General features: G+C 33.2%; 1 protein-coding gene across 2 annotated transcripts in view; it reads left to right on the top strand.

The window, feature by feature from the left end:
- The window catches only part of LOC124369340 (carnosine N-methyltransferase), a 67,625-nt gene that overhangs the window by 15,799 nt on the left and 30,581 nt on the right, over positions 1 to 21,245 (top strand). For both annotated transcript variants that reach the window (XM_046827312.1, XM_046827313.1), the window contains exons 3-4: positions 2,496 to 2,653; positions 5,619 to 5,759. In XM_046827312.1, the coding sequence (XP_046683268.1) occupies positions 2,496 to 2,653; positions 5,619 to 5,759 (299 nt within the window). The remainder of the gene's footprint in view (positions 1 to 2,495; positions 2,654 to 5,618; positions 5,760 to 21,245) is intronic.

Below are 21,245 nucleotides of genomic sequence, written 5' to 3'. Positions count from 1 at the left end.
TGAATAAATTTGAAATTAGTTTTCAACCTTTTCAAAAACTAATTTTTTTATTTTTATCCTAAACTCTACAATTTACTTCCAAATGTAATAAAAATGCACACAAATGTAAACAGTTTTACAAAGTATTTAAAGTCTTACTTGATCGGGAAGTCTTCATGATCCTCTCTCGTGATACCCATTTCTTGATGAGACTGATAGTGTTTTGTAGTAGGAATAATTATAATTGTAATTGTAAAAATTGTTACAAGAGTGTACTCTGTTTAGATTGTATGTTCTATTGTAAACAATTCTGTTCTATTGTTTTTGTATGATTACTTTTTATATACTGATATTTTGACTTGTGACTCATAGAACTAATCAGTCAGAGTCTTATCAAATATGCTGGTGCCTAAAATAGAATAGCCAATTTATATTAATTAATTAAGGATTTCAAGATTTTCAAATAATATTTAGGTAAAAAACAACATTAAAAATAAAATACAAACTAAAACTTAAAAGTCGTCACAGTTTATTGGTTACACTTAGAGATGTAAATTTTCCAAGATATTTTTCAAATTGACAAATACTATGTGAAATTTAATATGTTTCATATAGTATTTGTCAATTTGAAAAATATCTTGGAAAATTTACATCTCTGAGTGTAACCAATAAACTGTGACTACTTTTAAGTTTTAGTTTGTATTTAATTTTTATTAATTAATATAACATATTTGTTAAATTCAATGCATTTTGTGGGTTTCGATCATACCCTACAATCATATATTTATTTTACAAGTTGTTTAGTTCCCTAAATATATTTTAAATTTTTATTAAAATCTCTTAATTCTGAAAAGATGGTACTATGAGATACAAGTGACCTAGAGACAGCTATTATACATGTACTGTGAGCTCATGGCGAAGTCACTATACACATTCAGAGTTAATGCCAAATCGAGGACTTAAAGCTCACATTTGCTGGTTTATTTAAGTGTTAATGTTTTTATTTGCTTAAACTTATTTGCTCCCTACCAAATGTAATAATTCCTTTTTTTTATAAAAATAATTCTTAACCCTCTAAAGGCCACTGCTATTTCCCCCAAGTCATGTGTATAAATTGCAGTTTTGCAAGCTTCTAGACAATATTTTATAAAAACTAATCAATCAATTTTTATAAACTGTTGTTTGAATGTAATGTACAGTGTCCTGTGATAAGTACTAAGAAAAATTTGGTAAAATAGATGCAATAAAATACCAAGTATCGAAAAAATGTTTTCTTAATGCATCACAGGACACCCACATGTGTGACATTATTGTTCTATTCTCAGAAGAGCAATGTAACAAATATATTTGTTTTAAAGAAAAATAAAAAATAACATTTTTTTATTTCTAATTTGAAGTAAATTTATGTATATACACTATTTATATATTTGTTCAGTTAGATCATAGAAAATAACATAAAAAACTGAATAAAAAGCATATATAATACATTATTTTACCTTATTGTTTTACATGGTACTACAATACATATAAAATACTGCATAAAACAATTTATTTCAAACTTATAGAAATATTACAAATAATATTGTAACTGTCCCATTCCATTTACAGATGAATTATCATCAATGACTTTTAACTTATCCTAAACTACTTGAAAAATAAAAAGTTCATCATATTGTTTGACATGGAATTGCACAATAGACACATTTGACATGTTATACATACAAAAAACTACAAAAAGTAATTTTATCAAACTTATCAAAAGTTTGTAGATAATATTGTAAATGTCCTATTTCACTTCAGATGAAATATTATCTAAACCTATCAATAAACTCGTTACAAAATAAACAGTAATTTTACTAACTTTTATTCTAAATATGCAAAATAATAATAATGTAAAGTAATATGCAGTTCACATAAACAAAGAGTTTAGTTTATATTTGCATTCTTATTTCTCCATAACCTTAACAATAAAAATAATTAAACACATAAATAACAAAAAAGAGATAAAGTGTTTTATGTACATAACAAAGTTTTACTGAACACATTAAACAGCAGCAATGTACACAGTTTTTACCATTTATTTGTCAAAATGAAGAGATTTGAAGAAAAGTTTAAAACCATTAATATCAGAACACACTGTGTTGCCTTAATTATTATTATGTTTAGGTTGTGGAGGAAACTTCCCTATTGCTTAACTTTCACATTTTCTTCCTTCTCTTTCTGGTAATATGTATGACAATTTCCCCACACAGAACATTCATATCAGTTGTAGTCTTTTGTAATAGTAGCATTGGATGGTTAAAAGAAGAAACACACCTTATGTTTCAAATTTCAATAACATTTTAAAAGAGTGGTAAACAATACTCTGTAACAATGAGAATCAAAATATCAATAAAAACACCACACTACAAATATTATTAGACAATCACTTTGAAGTTGTATTAGTATAGTTGTGTATTAGTATAGTTTGGTGTACTGTGAAATAAAGCAGTCTCAGATCATTTATTTTGTCTAAGTTAGTGGAAGAAGAACCTTCTGTTATGGATTTGGAAAGGGTGCAAACAACACTGAAGCAGTTTGTGAGGGATTGGAGCAAAGAGGGTGCTTCTGAACGTAATACATGTTACCAGCCAATCATTGATGAAGTACTGAAAAACTTTTCTCCCGAACACTGGTATGTATTCTCTAAATATTGGATACATAAGAGTTTGTTTCAAGTTTCTTGTTTAGTATTCTGCATATTGCACTCGTCTGAAGATATAATTTTAATTTATACTTAATTTTACATAGTATGTTGGGCAGTGTGGTCAGAAATTCTAGCATGAATTACATACAGTTGAAGTTATTTATTCCTCGTGTAGGTTTGTACAGATGAAGTCTATTGATGAAGCAGATATGGGAGTGTTCCGTGTTCCTCCAGGGAGTGGTAATCTTTTGATGTTGTGACTGCTTAAGGTGTCATTTAGCATTTGGTTATCCTTGTCTATTTTCAAACTATCAACATTTATATCTCCCATTACAAGAATTGTATGGTTCTCTGCTCTGGTGTCCTCAATTGTTGCTGAAAGAAGACTTAGTGCTTCCTCAAGCTGTCCAGCTGGGGTTCTGTATACACCAAGAATATATATTTGTGTTTTCCCTGACACTATTTTAATCATTGCCATCTCACATACAAGTTGTTTATTATTTCCTACATTTACTTGCTGTACAAATGTTCCAAATTCAGTTTTAATATAGATGGCAACACCTCCTTTTTATGTTTTTCTCGGCTAAAGTGCGTTTTAAGGCAATAGTTTGGCAGCCTAGTGTATTCTATTTGCTCCTTTTTCAGCCCATATACACTGAGGATGATAATGTCTGGGTCAGTTTTGTCTAAAAAGTGGTTCAGACTGTTTTTTTTATTACTAATTTTTTTGCATGTTTTGATGAAGGATGGTGAGTTTGTTTGAAAGCATTTTGTTAGTTGTCATGGGGTTTCCTGTTCCTCTGGACGGGATTCTAAATAATTGTGGTTTATTTGTTCATGTGGAGGTTGGTCTAAAATAAAATATGCATTGTTTCCCTCTTTCTTCTTTACTGGACTAGTTAGTTAGCTTTGTAATCTGGTCTTGTGTTGTATCATCAGAGGTGACCAGTGGGCAGTCGTACTGATGTTAGTGGGTAGCTGTAGTGTTCTTTCATATGTTCCATGTAGGTTATGTTAATGTTACAAAAGTCATTGTAATTTTCATCAGTTCTCTTGACTTTAGCGTTGAGGGGAGGGTTTTTGTTTTTATGTTCTTTATCACTATTATTACGGGCAGTTTTTGTGTTCAGATTTGGCTGATTCCTGCTGTCAAAGTTTTTGAATTGGTAATCATTGGTTGATTCGTCAATTTTGAGGTAAGTTTTTCTGACGGGGTTTGGCTGTCTCCCCCACTCAACTGTAATTTTGATTGTGTCGTCAATGTTGAGGTCAGATTTTCTGACGGGGTTTGGCTGTCTCCCCCACTCAACTATATTTTTGGTTGTGCCATCAATGCCATCCCTCCAGATTTCAGGAGTTTTACACAATGAAGAGGATTCTGTAATTATTTAAAACATCAGTGGTATTCTGTAAATCATTTGCCTCTACAAGTTCGTTAGGTGTAAATACTACTTGGGATTTCGCCATTTGCATAGATATACTAAATTGATTTTTTCATTTGCTTAGTTGAGCTTTTGGGCCTTTAAGTAATCCACAGTATTTTTTTCATGGCATTCTTTTAGCAGCAGGTGTAATTGGAGTTAAAGCTGGCTTTATTGTTATTTTCCATATTATTTAGTTCTTCTTTTAACTTCCCGTTTTCAACTAGCAAGACACTTCCTACCTCAGCAGCTAAAGTTAGTGATGTTTCCAGGTCATCTTCTTTTAAGTTTAGAATTTTTGATTCAATAGCATCAGCTGCTTCTTGAGGCTGAGGATTTTGTTCCTCGACTAAAACTAATCTTCTTAAGGAAGAGCAAGTTCCATTGTCTGAAATATTTTCCATTGACCTCCTTGATTAAAGGGTATCACTTTCATATTTTGTACTTTCGAGATTTAAGTTTTGGGCCAATTTTTGTGATACACAGATTCTGTTAAACACTCCAATTCAATGTAAAGTATCACAAAAACACATCTTAACTTTGTTAATTCTAATCAGAAACTGAACATGATCCTCAAAACTGATAAGATAAGGGAGGCCTGCCCTGCAGTAGGTAATAACTGTAAAATAGATTTGAGTTTGTACAGAAAGTGGCTGTTTATTGAAGTTATTTACCCTCTGTATGTGAATGTTCATGTTTTGCCTGAATTAACTTTTAATTAATCTCAATGAACCGCCATTTTGCACTGGTTTGAGATAGAAAGTTCTAGTTTCCACTGTTATTCTTCTATTGTCAAGACCCTTTCAAATGAGGTAATTTAATGGGTCTTTACATTTAAAAATTTTGAGAAATTCTCTGTGCACTATAAACAATCCCAGCTGACATCTTTTGAAGCGATTTAGTGATAGCATCAGTAGCTCGCACACATTACTCTAGGTGAGGGGCCTGACGGAGAAAACAACATCTAGAAATGGACGAGAGGATACTAGCTTCTTTTGACTGCTAAGCATGGCTGAGCGTAACCGAGTCCGCCCGATCTTTAGCCCCAGTGTGTTTCTACATTTGCTTCAGTGTTCAGTGCGTATAATATGGTTAGTAAACAGACATATTAAATTATTTGGTTTGTCCTCTATATATTAAATCAAGTAAATGTTTAAAATATACAGTAGTTTAAAGTTAGTGGAAGTATACTTTTTATCTATTCAGTATTGGTTTTTTATTATTGTCTCCAGACTCCCCTACACCTTATCTCCCCATCAGTTTTATCAACTACAAAGCCAATTATTAATTATTAGGCAACATTGCTGCTTCACCTAATATTTTACCCAATGCACGTCACTGCTTATAATACTTTATATATCAAAAGTTTTTTCATTCAGCAATTATAATACTGTATGAATATAAATATTTGTAATGTTGGGACCAGGAGTATTACATCCCTATTGTAGCATGGACTGAAACATGCCTAGGTGCGAACAGACTATGTATTGTCTTAAATTATCTTAACAAAAATACTTTGTTTCTTGTTTCAGTGAACCTGACAAAATTCAAGTACTGGTACCAGGTTCGGGTCTAGGCAGACTTGCCTTTGAAATTGCTTCTAAGGGATATTCGTGTCAAGGCAATGAGTTTTCTCTCTTTATGTTGATTGCTTCACACTTTGTGCTCAATAAGTGAGTAAAATAGCCTTAACATAAACATTAGAGTAAAAGTAGTCTTAATGAAAACATTTGAGTAAAATGGTCGTGATAAAATCATTTGAGTAAATTTAAATTATTGGAAACTTACTTTGGAGAATTGATGAAAAACTATTAAATAGCTTGCGTTGTGTCTAATAGAGTGCAGTGGCTTATTTTTTCATTTTATTTTCAGTTATATATTCATGGTGATTCACTGTGGCTTTTTATCTGTTCAGAAGAGTAAAATTGTAAAAGAAATTGTCTGGTTCCATTTTTATTTTGTTTATACTTGTTGCTACACTCATTTTATTTAGACAACTACTTTTTATGTAATTACCAACTAGATAATGTGATATTTATATATTGAAAATTATGATTATGGAATGAACGTTCATGCAATATTAGTGATTATATAGAATGATGCGAGAAAATTTTCCAGATGAATTTTGTTCTGCATGAAAAAAGTTACTATTGCTTTGATGATTCTGATAATGATGAAAACGATCGAACAGATAGACTGTTTTGGCTAACAGCGATGGCGAGATAGATATATCATGTGCTGTTAGTGTGGACATTGTGCTGTGCATTTTAGAATGGTTCTGAGCCTTTCACACCTCTGAAAAACTCTATAGGTTCATACGTACACTTTATTGAATTGGGAATCGATCATCTAGTACCTTGCCTCAGTATTTATATAAAAAAATATGTAACTTAAATTTAACTTAACCTTATATTGTGTATTATTAATTTTTTTTATTTTAAAATCCATTTAATTTAAAACAGATTCATTTTTCTTATCTACATTAAAACCATTTGTTATATATTTAACAAACTCAATATAACAAGAATGAAAAACAAAACTCTTATTTTTTTAGGCCACAAATATTGTAAAAAACTAAAATTGTTGTGTTGAAAAATAAATAAAAAATTAGTCAGTAGTTATTTATTACCATTAAATACAGTACAACATCATTCATCCAGATTAGTTAGGACTAAAAGTGATGTGGATAAACTAAAATTTGGATAAACCAGGAGTAATTAAAAAACACAATGGTTACAGATAATAAGGAATAAAGTTGTTACAAATATAACAGTAAAATAGAGCGAATTTATTATTTCTTTTAACTGAGATTAGTTAATCTTTTTTTAAGATAAGAAATAAAAACAAGTGTTTACTGTCTTATATAAAACTCAGTCTCTTTTTATTAACTTTGGTGCACTGCCTCCGGGAAAAAACGATTACGCAGATGTTTCAAGGTCTTCATTTCTACTAATGAAGCATTGGCTTATTGAAAATAAACCATTATCCGGTTAAGTTAAGCTGTGGCATCATAATAAACTTAGTCATGACATCTTCCTCTTCTTCATTACCACATTTTTTTTTAATGTCCTCTGTTACCATTGAAGATTTATCTGCTAATACAATTTCTGTATCGGTCATGAATGCTATGGTAAGAGACTCAACTAGAGGGGGCAAACTTATAGAGGTGGCAAAATTATAGAAGGTCAAGTCTTTGTGTTACAACTACTGTTTATGCTTAATTTAGTCAATCTCTGTCCGAATCGCTTTACTATCGGATCAAAAAGTACAGATACCCGTGTTTGAACATTAATCACAAAATAACTAGTAGAACTACAATTACAGGAGTTAATTTTAATTTTGATTGTTTATTTCTGCATTTAGACATAAAACAAATTATTTATAAATAATAACTCTCAGTTACGCCAGTAAGAACAAAAAACCTAACGGTTTTTGGTGGTTCCAACTAAACTGCAACTTTAAAAACTCATAACTCAGAAACTTGAGATCAAATTAAGACCAAATTTTCATAATAGATAGGTATAAGTGTACTGTTTTTAGTAAGTAATGTTAGACTTACTACATGAAAATGTTTGTTATTAAAATAGCATCTTAACTTTTACTCTTGGCTAGGTGGTTCAAAAGAATCAGCATTGATCATGTTAAATGTAGCTCTTAAAGTTGTTATATTGGGTTTTTAATTTTGTATTTAAATTTTAACACAGATTTAATTGGACAAGGTTATGTTAACTTACCACCAGACTACCATGGCAACGAAAATAAGACAACATTGAAGAAAGGGAGAAATGGATTAAATAGGAGGCCTACCCTACAAAAGGAGTCCAGAAGTTTTACACAGATGGTTCACGCCTTGACTCTAGGCAGGGATTCGGAATATGCGGACCATATATATTCAAACCTAGCAGTGACCCTGGGAAAACATGCCACGGTCTTCCAAGCGGAAGTCATGGCAATAGAATCATGCGCCAGAAGACTCATACAAATGAGGCCAAAAGGAGCAAATAAAGCAAAAAATAATAAAGGGGCAAAAATAATACTTTCTAACAGCCAGGCTGTACTAAAGGCACTTGATACCTGTTCGTTTGATTGAAAAGCAGTCTGGGAGTGCAAGAATGCTCTAGTAGAACTGGCTGAGGAAAATAGAGTAACACTTGGTCAGGTTCCGGGCCATGAGGGCATTCATGGAAATGAAAAAGCAGATACCCTCGCCAAAAAGGAAGTAGAGTCCTTTATGGTGGGGCCAGAGCCGGGTTGCGGGATCGCGTTCTCCTACAGCAAAGCTCTTGTAAAGGATTGGGAAAAGAGGACAAGAAACTTAAAATTGGAGTAGGGCCTCAGGATTAAGACAATCAAAAATGTTTATCTCTCCTTATGCTTAAGGGTGGGCATCTCTCCTAGGTCAGAGTAAGGAGGATATAAGAATGATAATAGGGATGCTGACAGGACATGGCCCCCTTAGAAAACACCTCATCAAGATGGGTCTTAGCCAGACTGGTGAATGCAGACTCTGCGGAGAAGAGGAGGAATCAGCGGAGCATATTTTGCTTAACTGTCCTGCCATATCTTAAATTTGGAAAAGATTCCTAGGGGCATATCTCTTCAGCACCAAGGACATCAGAGAACAGGAGCTCTCAAATCTGATTGGCTTCTGTAAAAGTCTCAGATTCAAGGGATACAAATATAAGTTAGGTAGGCGCCAAGGTCCTTTTAGAACTAAGTGCGGGAACAATTGTCTCTTTCCCTCAGGAAAGAAAACAGTTACGCCAGTAAAAACGTAATGGTTTTTGGTTGTTTCCAACCAAGCTACAACTTTTAAAATTCATAACTCAGAAACTTGAGATCAGATTAACACGTTCGCTGCTAAAAGTCGCTATATAGAGTTCTGTATATACTGAAATTTTTTAAATATATTTTTATATACTTTTGGATGAAATATGATAGAAATATATGAAAATTATTCATTAGTCACAAAAATTATCACTCTCTACCATGTTGGGAATGCGGTAACTGTGGTTACTGCTAGCTCCTGGGGACAGTCTTCCTTGCCAGCTGGTAACTCTAGTTACCGCTCGCACTAGGGAACGCCCTTTTATGGCAGTATAATATTCCAAATTAATACATTGTAGCTAAGTGAACTGTATTTTATTCATTTTAGACGAACATAAACAATATTTATACGTAAATGTGTAAACCAAAATGAATGTTTAAAAGAGTTTATAAAAATGTGAAAAAGTTTATATACATCTCCGCTAACTCACTCAAATGCAGTTATTATTTACAAATATGTGGTGAGTAATTTTAACAAAATATATTTAAATGTTTACTTGAAATGATAAACAAAATATTGTAGTACATAAGTTTATAAAAATATAAGAAAAAAGAAGAAGTAGTTTATGCCCTCTAAGGCAACTATATCCACAAGCAGTATAATAAAACTAATTGGAGATTTGATATCTGGCAAAGGAACTAAAAATCCTTCCTGTCTAGTAAAAGGAATATCTTTCATTTCAATCCAGTTGTGAGCGCTCCATTGGCGTGGGTTGGTCTCGTAATCAGGATCCTCAACTTCCGAGTCAGTCTGGTACTCCACATTGTCCATGTTGTCATGGCCAGGTAGTTCAAGAAGATCGGCATTGATCACGTTAAAGTTGTTATCTTGGGTTTGTAATTTTGTATTTAATTTTTAACACAGATTTCATTGGATAAGGTTTTGTTAGTTTACCGCGGCCGGTGTTTACTCATTTTGAAGGTAGGCTACAAACCACCGGACTACCGTGGCAACACCGCCACGCATTGACAATAAAACAACAAAAATCCCTTTTAAAGTTCAATACTGATTCTTTATCTATCAACATGAGTTTCAAAAGTTTCTTGGCATCAAATTCATACAAATTGTTGCTAGTAATTGTAATTGTAAAATATCAAGGTGTTTATGTTTTGAGAACAGTAAACAGCTGTTGACATTTTTAGCTGAAGTTTACCAAGGAGACAGAAACATTTGTTTACATTTATAGTTGAATTAAAGACAGAAGGGTATTGAGACCCGGCAGCGATGGCCGAGGTTCGGGGCTCTTCGGGAACCGGTCGGCTACAGTGTTGCCAAGTTGTTCTGTCTGACTCATCCACAGCGTTCACGTCAACCGCTTTTAGGTAGGGGTGGTTCGCAGCGGAAACATGTGGACACATTTATCGAAGCGATAAATTAATAGCGTTCGTTGTTTTGAGAATTGTTATTTTATAAGTAATTGAGTCAAAAATCAAAACCTTGTAAAGGATTTTTACTGAAACCACGGGTGTATTATTGAAAATATATACATAGGCCTAATAATAATAATTTGAATATGGTACATTTTACTGTTATTAATAATTACCTTCAAAACACCAAGGAGTATAGTGAAAAGAACTAAAATTATATTCGTTAAGTAAATGCAAGTCTGCTAAGTTATAATTATTTACTCAGTCGTAGCAAATCCATAGAAATGACCACTGTGCCGCGGTCAAAAATCAACTTAAAACAAATAAAGATACTGTAGTTTGAACCTGATAAAGCTCGTTTAGGATAGTATTTTTAACCAATAAAAGGTATCCTGTTAAAACCGTTATAGGATAATAATTGTTAATTGTTGAGTCTAAACTTAAATTGCTAGGGTGACCAAAATGCAAAATTTGCGACTAGGGCGTCAATCCGACTATGATATGAAATTTCCTTCAGTGTGACTTTTATCGATCAACTTAATGTAATCTAATTACTTGACAAAAAATCTGTACAAATATTTCGAAACTTGTTATATTTTTAATTTATTACTAAATGTTACTAACTTTAAACCACAGATTTGTGATGAAGGATGTTTTTTTTTTTATTTTCTTATCATTCAATTTTGGAAATCAATTTAATATATAGAAAACGTGGATTTATTTACAAAATGTAAGATTTAGTGAGTCGATTATTTTTATTTAAGTCTTATAATTTTTTCATTTATTTTTCAATAGCGCCCATTTTATAATCGGTTAAAACCTCTTTGGAAATTACTTTTATTTCTGAGTAAATTAAATACTAAACCGTACATATACAAAAAGCCAACTGACTTTGCTGCACAGTTTAACCAGGAAATAAGTAGTGCCATTAAAATGCATTTAACAAATTTTATTAGTAACATGTAAGGTGTAATATTTACCAATCATTACAAACTATCAATCAATACGGCTTTTTACAGTTCATCGAAGTCCAACACTCTTTCTGCCACCGGAGAGAGAGGGAAAATACCATTCACGTTACTGCCGCATTCTTCCTCTTCATTGTCGCTGCTGTCACTGTCCGAATCCTCTTCACTGGAGCTGTTATTGCCGATGTTTATTACCATCTGCTCAACGGATTCTTCCATCAACCCTTCATTTTTCCAAGCATCTAGGAATATATTCTTCGTTTGGTCTACTAGCTTCTTCCAATCAGACTCTGTTAGACGTTCCAACCCCTCTTTCGTCAACTGTAATATTTCATTTATGTTAAATTTCCTGTTGCTTCTTGCAACATATTCCTTTACTTGAGCCCAGATTAATTCTATAGGATTGAAGTGACAGTGGTATGGTGGCAGACAAAGTACTCGGTGACCATGTTTCTTCACAATTTCGTCGACTTCATATTTTGTCTGAGGTTTGTTTCTTTGAATAAGTTCTAACAATTCGGCTTTTAACATCGCCTTTTCATACTGTATGTCATGATTATTTAACCACTCTTATTATTTCATCCTTTCTAGAACTGCTGTTAGGTGGTTTGTCAACTACTTTTGAGTGGTACTTTGTATTGTCCATTACAATGAGCGAGGGCCTCGTTAGGTTTGGAAGTAAAGCATCTTGAAACCATTTTGAAAATACTTTGTGGTTCATCTCTTCTTGATACTCATTGGTTTTTTTTTATGTAAAAAGTAATGCACAGTTGGGAATAAATCCAGCAGAGCTGCCAGCATGCAAAAGAATTATCCTCCCCCCTTTTCCTACGGGAACAGGAAACGTACCTTCAACAAAATCATCAGTCCGTTCAATTTTTTTACAGTGCCCAGAATTTACCCAAGTTTCATCAAGCCAAACTATTTCCTCAAAATTTAAATCTTTTATTTCTCTAAGAAATCTGCACCTCCAAGCAATGATGTCTCCTCTTTCCATTAATATTTTACGGCTGCCAAATTTCTTGTGTTTGGAACCCAACTCTTTAATATAATGGCAACAGATGATTTGCTTCTACGAAAAAGATCTGCTTCTGCAAGACTTACTTGTAGCTTCCTTACTGTGGGATACTCTCTTCTTACGAAGAATCCGTAGACATGGCAGTGGATGGCATCTTTTTGAAAGGCGTCCAGCTCCGTAACAGGCTTACACCTCGAATATTTCTTATCGGGAGTGTTCAGTTTCAAGCCACTCTGTTCACTTTGTATTTTCTCCTTTCCAATTCTCACAACTGTATTTTTTCCTATCTCCAAAGCCGCAGCAGTTCTTTCGATAACTTTTTCTACTGGAAGTATCGGTCCTTTGTTAATTTTCTCTCGCTGGAAGTAGTCTCTCACTCGACAAACCAACTCCCGGGATTGGCCTCGCAATGGAACGCCCTTTTCTCCAACGTTGGTGTAAGGCACACTTATCACGCGAGTGCGGGCCTACCGCGTTTTTTAATCACTGTTTCAGTGCACTGAGACATGGTACGGAATTAACAGTAATTAAATAATGTCTGTCACAAAAATGTAACACTAGAAAGTACGTGCGTACACTTGTCTTTCAAATAAGGTTTAGTCTTGAAAAAGACTGTTTAAACACTTGGCCACGAACACACAGAAGCGCAATAACACCACACGAAACAACATACATAACCAACAACCAATGACGTAATGAAGCACGGTTTGCTACTGCGCATCACCCAGCTGATACCTACCGGATGACAGCTACAACAGAGGAGACGTGACAACGCTGCCTCCGTCGAAAAGGAAAGTGCTCGGCTGTGATTGGTGGAGCGGTAGGGCGAGCCTTCGTGAGGCAGTTCGGCTGTCTTCGGTCGAGCTCGTCCCAATACCCTTCTGTCTTTAATTCAACTATAAATTTTATAAAATACTAAGTACTCGGTGCTTGATCAGTAGTAATATCCTGGTTGCAAAGACAAAGTTACCATCTAATTTTTAATACAGATTTCACCAGTGACCAAATTAAACTATCTAATGCATTGAAAACACTATTTAAACGTTATTATAAAATCCACATTAATGAACAAAGCTGTGAATTTTAAAATAGACGCTTTTCATGTAAGGTAGCTTCCGAAACCTACGTGTGTATATATTTTCTTGATCGGTGCAATAACGCAAACTCAACTGTCGAACCATAAATAAATTAGATAAGAATTGAATCCGTTTAGTCCGGAATAGACACATTTGATATGTCTTTTTCAGTCTTCCATAAGTATATATATATATTTTCTTCATCGTAATAAAAAGGCAAACCCAACTATGGCTCTTGAAGTATCTTAGACCGGAAGTAGATTACAAGGGTCAGTAGTAGACTTTTTTTGATAAAAGTAAGGCTTGAAAACCAACATATGTATATATTTTCTTATAAGGACAAGGCAAACTTAACTGTGGCACCGTATTAGACTGTATGTATGGTGGGTATAGACACTTTTAGATCGTTGTGGATAAAAAGGCATTAGACGTAGGTCTTTTCACTCCTTCGTATGTATACATATTTTCTTTATCAAGGCAATACAGCAAACTCAATTTAAACACTGTAAATATCTTAGAATGGAAGTAGATTAAAAGTGCCAGAAGTAGATGCTTTTGACTGACATAGATTTCTGAGACCTTTATTTGGTTATATTTCCTTGATCGGGGTATTAGGGTGGTGACTCAACTGTGGCTTCAGAAATGTAATTTTATCAAATTAAAAATGTTTGCTTCGACACATGCGAAACCTGATATGAGCCAATAAAAATGTGATGTACTTTGGAATCTCTTAACCATGGCCTAATTTTAATTTTAAAATGTCATAAGATTCTATCATATTACATTATAAATGCTTTCACTAAGAAGGACTCTCTTAGATCTTGAAAGTTACGTTCAAAGCTGCGGGTAACTGTTAGTAACAAATATTATAATAATTATGTAGTATTTCTGGATTATTTACAAGCTGATTTAGAAGCAGCATGAAAGGAAATTTTAAACTGCTCTACTTAAGTGGTGCTATGGCCGATCTGAAGTCAATCATTTACATCTTCCAAATTTATAGTTATTAATCTGTACAGGCTCATTACAGCATTGCTAATAGTGTAAAAATATGGCAGTTAGTTGCATAATGTGGTTTGAACTGGCTGAGTTTAGATCGTCGTTAGACAGATTAGTTTGCCTACTGATGACGAGTTGTTGCAGTAATAATTGTACTCAGTACAAGAGGAACCAGAGGTTCATGCACTTGGTCGAGTGATTGGTGGCGGGAAGCTACCATCAGTGAAATTATACCTTAATGCCTTTAAGGCCAAAATCTGCCTAGTGGACGCCAAATTGATACTCTATGAATGAAGATTCAAGATAAAGAAACTTCATTTGCTGGTGCAGCCCCTCGTGACGGCCAGTCATACAAATCAGTAGACTTGTAATATAAGTGAATGGCTCGGATGATTGTGAATTATCACTTCACTACATGGCTTAACTCGGGTCATCTAATTGGTCCGACCATGACTGGACTGGGCGTAGGTCAGATATCTTAAAAGTCAGTTAAACAGAAAATCGTTAAAAACAGAAATTAAACAATATAATTTCTAAGTTAGAAATTCTTTCTAAGGTTTGAAAGGTTAGTAGGATTTTAGACATTTGTCAATGCTACAAAATACGAGGGCTGTTCAGAAAGTAACCTCCGGTCGATTGAAAAAAATACACCAAGTTAAGTAAAAATATTTTAATATATACATCTTACAACTACATCTTTGCACTATTTTTCGACATAGTCTCCATCACGATTGAGGCACTTATCGTATCTCTTCACAAGCTTTGAAATTCCTTCTGCATAAAAAATCACCCGCCTGTGCCTTGAGCCAGCCTGTGACCGCATCTTTGAGCTCTTCGTCGTCATCAAACTGCTGGGACCCGAGCCATTTCTTCATATGCATGAAGAGGTGATAGTCGCTTGGCGCCAGATCTGGGCTGTAAGGTGGATGGTTGAAAACGTCCCACTTGAAGGACTTAAGAAGGGCTGTTGTTCTGCAAGCAGAGTGAGGACGGGCGTTATCGTGCAAAAAAAACGATACCGGAAGTCAGCATACCACGGCGTTTGTTCTGTATAGCCCGTCGTAATGTTTTTAGTGTTTCACAGTACACGTCTTGATTAATGGTCGTCCCACGTTCCATGAATTCAACCAACAACACCCCTTTGGCATCCCAAAACACCGTTGCCATCAGTTTTCTGGCAGAAAAAATCTTGCCGGGCTTTTTTTGGTTTGGTAGGCGAATCTGAATGTGCCCACATCTTTGATTGTTCTTTTGTCTCAGGGTTTACGTACTTAATCCAGGTTTCGTCACCGGTCACGATTCTGTTTAACAATGGTTCTCCTTCGTCCGCATAACGTGACAGAAAGTCTAATGCAGAGGCCATTCTTTGAGTTTTGTGGTGGTCGGTAAGAATTTTGGGCACCCATCGTGCACATAACTTACGGTAACCCAATCTTGCTGTCACTATCTCGTACAAAAGAGTCTTAGAAATCTGTGGAAAATCAGTAGACAACTCCGCCATTGTGAAACGTCGATTTTTCACGAACTTTTGCATCAACTGTCTGAACGAGTTCGTCAGTCACCAAGGATGGTCTACCACTCCTCTCTTCATCATGAACGTTTTCTCGTCCACTTTTAAATAAACGTACCCATTCACGGACAACTCCTTCACTCATAACTTGTGGTCCGTACACGGCACAAAGCTCACGATGAATAGCTGCTGCAGAGTATCCTTTGGCTGTAAAAAAACCGTATAACAGCACGCACTTCACATTTGGCGGTATTTTCTATTGCAGCACACATTTCAAACTGCCACAAAAACTAAACTAGCGCAGGTACGATGTTCACTCGACTACAGCTTGATGCCGACTGACCTGCTTAGTGCGTGAATGCACAGATGGCGCGCTACTCCCCTCCACTACCCGCACTGTGACCAACCGGAGGTTACTTTCTGAACAGCCCTCGTATTTAGACACTAAGTATATACTATTATACTCTATGTTTTATATATATATATGTATATACACAAGTAGATATGAATATGCCGTTTCTAGACCACTTTCGGAGCCAACAGTAAATCAATGGAAAATACTGTTTAAAGGACAATAAACGAATCTGTAAAATCAAACAGTAACTCACGAATGAAAAATTACCGGATCTATAGCTGTTTGCTTCTACTTTCTTGAGCTGTCTAGTCAAATCAATCAATGTGGAGTCAAAATCACAGTTTTTAGGGTTAAAATCAAGGTTTTTTAAGGTCCCTACACACTAGTATTAGAGTTTTTTTGAAAAATTCTGAAAATCTACTGAATTATCTCAAATTATTGCCAACTTTAAGCTTAAAAGTTGATAACTTTTCCTTAATAAAAAGATATTTTACTAAATAGTGAAACTTGACACACTCAAATTTTTTATATATAAATGGAGCGCGAAAAAATATCATGTCCGTTCTGTAAAACAGAAATTTTATGATCGAAAAACTATGATCGACTTTATGACTCCAAAATCCATGCCAAAAATAAAGAAATTTATGAAAAGGAGCTAAATTATTTAAGACAATGGGCTAGAGAAAATCAAATTGCCGATCACGAAAACATGAATAATATTGAGAAATTACGAGAATTAAAGAGAAATTTCAAAGTTGAAAAGAAAAATCTCGACCTATTTAATGATGAAAAAATTCATTCAATAGCTGAAAAGTTGGCTATTGGTACTAACGATAAAACCAAGTCTGAAATCATTGAAAACATTGATAAAACTCTTAACGAAAAACCTGAAAATATCATAGATGTTGAAGTTTTATCCTCTATGCAAGGTCTTTTCAAGCAATACATTTTAACGAATTTGAGCGATAATTTTATGTCAATTTACAAATATCTTTCAATTATGCGCCCAGAAATTAAAAGTTTAATAGAAAAATTTCAAGACACTGTGAAAAATAGTAAAGGATATCTCTCTTTGGAATGTGAATACGAAAGAACTTTAGTGAACGGTGAAACACAAACGTGCCCAATGTACTTTACTATAAAAGCAGATGAAATCTTTGACGTAAACGACTTTATTACTAAGCAATTTAATAAATTAACACATCGAGAACAGACAAATCATCCAAATAGAGGTTCTGGATGGACATTTAAAAGCTGCAAACAACTAGTTTTGAGCCTTAACAAACACGAAATGATGAATGCCGGATCATATATCGATTTACCAAAAAAAATCAAAGATAAGAAAGCTTGTATAAATATAAAAAATAAAGATGACTATTGCTTTATTTATTCTATCCGATGCGCTATTGAAAAACCCGAGACTCATGTTGAAAGATCAAAACAATATGTATGAAAAATTTGTAAATGACGAGATATTTTCGGGCTTTGAGTATCCAATGTCTTTGAAAGATATACAGTTATTTGAGAAACGAAGTTACAATTCCAAGTACAAATATCCAAAAATGTCTATAAATATCTACAGTTATGATGAGAAACTCAACATTGTTCATTACAAATTTCCCAAGTTTATAACGCCGAGTTAGAAATCGATTTATTGTATGTTAAACAAGAAGATAAATCTCATTATGTTTTGATAACCGATCTAAATAGATTAGTGAGTTCTCAATTATCAAAAAATGCTCACAAGATGTTCTTGTGTCGAAGATGTTTAAGCCATTTCTACAAATCTGGAGATTTAACAGATCATTTAGAAATTTGCAAGCAACATGAAGTTTGTAAGCCAATTATGCCGTTTTCAGGTCAAACAACTAAATTTACTAAAAGAAGTTTAGCCATCCGTACGTTATTTATATGGATTTTGAGAGCATATTAGAAAAAATTCCGACATGCAAGAACAATCCACAAAAATCGACTACAACCAAGATTCAGAAGCACATTCCTTATGGTTTTACTCTATATTTAGTGTCGAATGTGACCAATCACATGTATAAACCGATATGTTATCGAGCCAAAAATGAAGACGATTTGCCTAATGTTCCTGCAAAATTGTTTGAAGAGCTTAATAAATTATCGAAATACATAGCTAAAAAATATAATTCAAGGAACATGAAGCCTATGAAACTAACTGAAGAAGAAGAAATTTTGTATCAAAATTCAAACGTTTGTCATATCTGTGAAACAGAAGGTTTTGATGGTGAAAAAAGATTAAAAGTAAGAGATCATTGTCATTTAACAGGTAAATTTCGAGGCACAGCTCATTCATGTTGTAATCTGAATTTGAAATTTCCACAAAATATTCCAGTTTTCTGTCATAATATGCCAAATTACGATACTCATTTGTACATAAAAGAGATGGCTAAACAATATGGAAATGTTGATTTGATCGCAAACACAGATGAAAAATATATAAATTATTCTGTAAATTCTGGATATGGCTATGAGTTTGATAATGATAAACCTAGAAAATTTATCAAGTTTTCTTTCATAGACACATTTAGATTCATGGCGTCATCTATTGAAAAGTTAGCTAAAAACCTCAAGAAAGAAGACTTCAAACATACAAATCATTTTATACAAGATGGATGAATATTGAATGAAATTTTAACAAGACTGCCAAATGATGAAGAAGAAATCTTTAAAATTCTATCTGGAAAAGGCATATTTCCTTACGAATTTATCGATAGTATTGAAAAACTTGATTACACAGAAGAGCTGAAAATTGAAGATTTCTATTCACTTTTGACAGATGAGAGCATATCTGAGAAAGATTTTCAACATTACTTGAGCGTTTGGAACAAATTAAAAGATAAAAATCTTGGAAATTACTCTGATTTGTACAATATCCAAGATGTTTTATTGCTTGCTGATATATTTGAAAATTTCAGAAATATTTGCTTAAATTGCTATAAACTTGATCCGGCACATTATCTAACAGCTCCAAGTCTCGCATGGGATGCTATGTTAAAATTAACGAAAATAGAATTACAATTGATTAGTGATTATAATATGTATTTGATGATTGAAAAAGGTATTCGTGGAGGCATTTCTCAATGTATTAAGCGATATGTTAAAGCAAATAACAAATATTTGAAAGATTTCGATAAGACAAAGCCCGAAAACTATTTACTTTATGTCGATGCAAACAACCTTTATGGTTATGGTCTTATGCAAAAACTTCCGTTTAGTGATATCAAGTGGATGAATCCTAAAACATATACAAAAGAAGAATGGCAAGAAACAATTTTAGAACTCACTGGCGACGAAGATTATGGCTATATTCTCGAAGTTGAACTAGAATATCCAACAAATTTACATGAACATCACAAGGATTTACCTCTTGCTCCCGAACATTATAAAAACAAACTTTGCACAACTTTACTGGATAAAACTGAATACGTTGTTCATTCAAGAAATTTGAAATTTTACCTCGAACAAGGGATGGTGTTGAAACACGTGAATAGGGTTATTGCATTCGATCAGAAGCCTTTTATGAAAAAGTACATAAGTACAGTTTTATGTAAAATTATTAAAGAAAATATAGATGACTTTGATACAAGTGATTATCCAAAAGATCACGAATGTTTCACTACTAAAAATAAGAAGGTAATAGGGAAATTTAAAGATGAGTTAAATAGCAAAGTTTTAGAAGAATTTTGTGGTTTGAGATCAAAAATGTACTCGTACAAATATCTAGACAAAAATCCAGTTAAGTGTAAAGGAATTAAGAGAAGCGTTGTAAATAAAACAATAAATATTGAAAACTTGAAGAGATGTTTGTTCGAAGGTAAAGAAGAATTTAGAGAGATGACTTGCATTAGAAGTTATAAACATGAGTTGTACACAGTTACCATAAACAAGTTAGCACTGAGCGCTAAAGATGATAAGAGAATTATCCTAGAAAATAAGATCGATACAGTACCGTATGGATATAAAGGCGAAATTAAAACAGATATTTTAGAAGAGTTAAACAAAGTTGGAAACTTTGATATATAAATGGAAGATGATTTAATTCACTGCCACAAATGTAAGAAAAAAAACGAAAAATATAGATTCTAAAATTGTTCAAACTCAAAACGGATTGTATAGAATTGCAGCAAAATGTTCAAAATGTAAGACAAATAAGAGTAAATTTATAAAGAATCCTTATGAAAAACAAGTAAAGAAAGAATCTAAGAATAAGGAAGAAATAGAGATTGAAGCTAGAGAAATTCATGCACCAGCACGAAAAAAGTTTAAAAAGAGAAAAATTATAACTTTAGGAATTGACGATTTATGGGCAGCAGATTTAGTTATAATGTCTAACTATTCAGATCAAAATGATGGATTTAAGTATATGTTAAATGTTATTGAAACTTTCTCAAAATATGCTTGGTCAAGAGCTATCAAAAGAAAAAACGGCAAGGATGTTTCAAAAGCTTTCGAAGATATAGTAAAAGATGCCATAAGGATCAATCACAAACCTCCAAATTTACTTCATACAGATAAGGGTTTAGAGTTTAAAAATAAAGAATTTAATGATGTTTTGAGGAAATACAACATTAAGATTTATCATACTGAAAACGAAGAGAAATCAAGTATTGTAGAGAGATATAACAGAACTCAAAACAAAAGGATGAAAGTAATTTTTGAGATTAATAAACACTTTAAATGGATCGATATTCTTCAAAAAATCGTAAACAATTATAACGATACAGTTCACAGCACAATCAAAATGAAGCCCAAAGACGTAGATAAGGATGCAGAAATGGAGTTATTAGAGACCGTTTTCAAGTATATTCCACCAGAAATTCACACGAAAACTAAATTTAAAGTCAATGATCATGTAAGAATTGTTAGTAAAAAACAAACATTTTCGAACAAATATAAGAACAATTGGTCAAGAGAAATCTTTGTGATTTATCAAATTAATAACACAGATCCTGTAACTTATAGTATAAAAGATTTAAATAATGAAGAAATAATCGGAAAGTTTTATGAA

Source organism: Homalodisca vitripennis, chromosome X, assembly GCF_021130785.1.
Source record: "Homalodisca vitripennis isolate AUS2020 chromosome X, UT_GWSS_2.1, whole genome shotgun sequence".
Classification (NCBI taxonomy): Eukaryota; Metazoa; Arthropoda; class Insecta; order Hemiptera; family Cicadellidae; genus Homalodisca; species Homalodisca vitripennis.
This window is presented reverse-complemented; position numbering and strand designations above follow the sequence as displayed.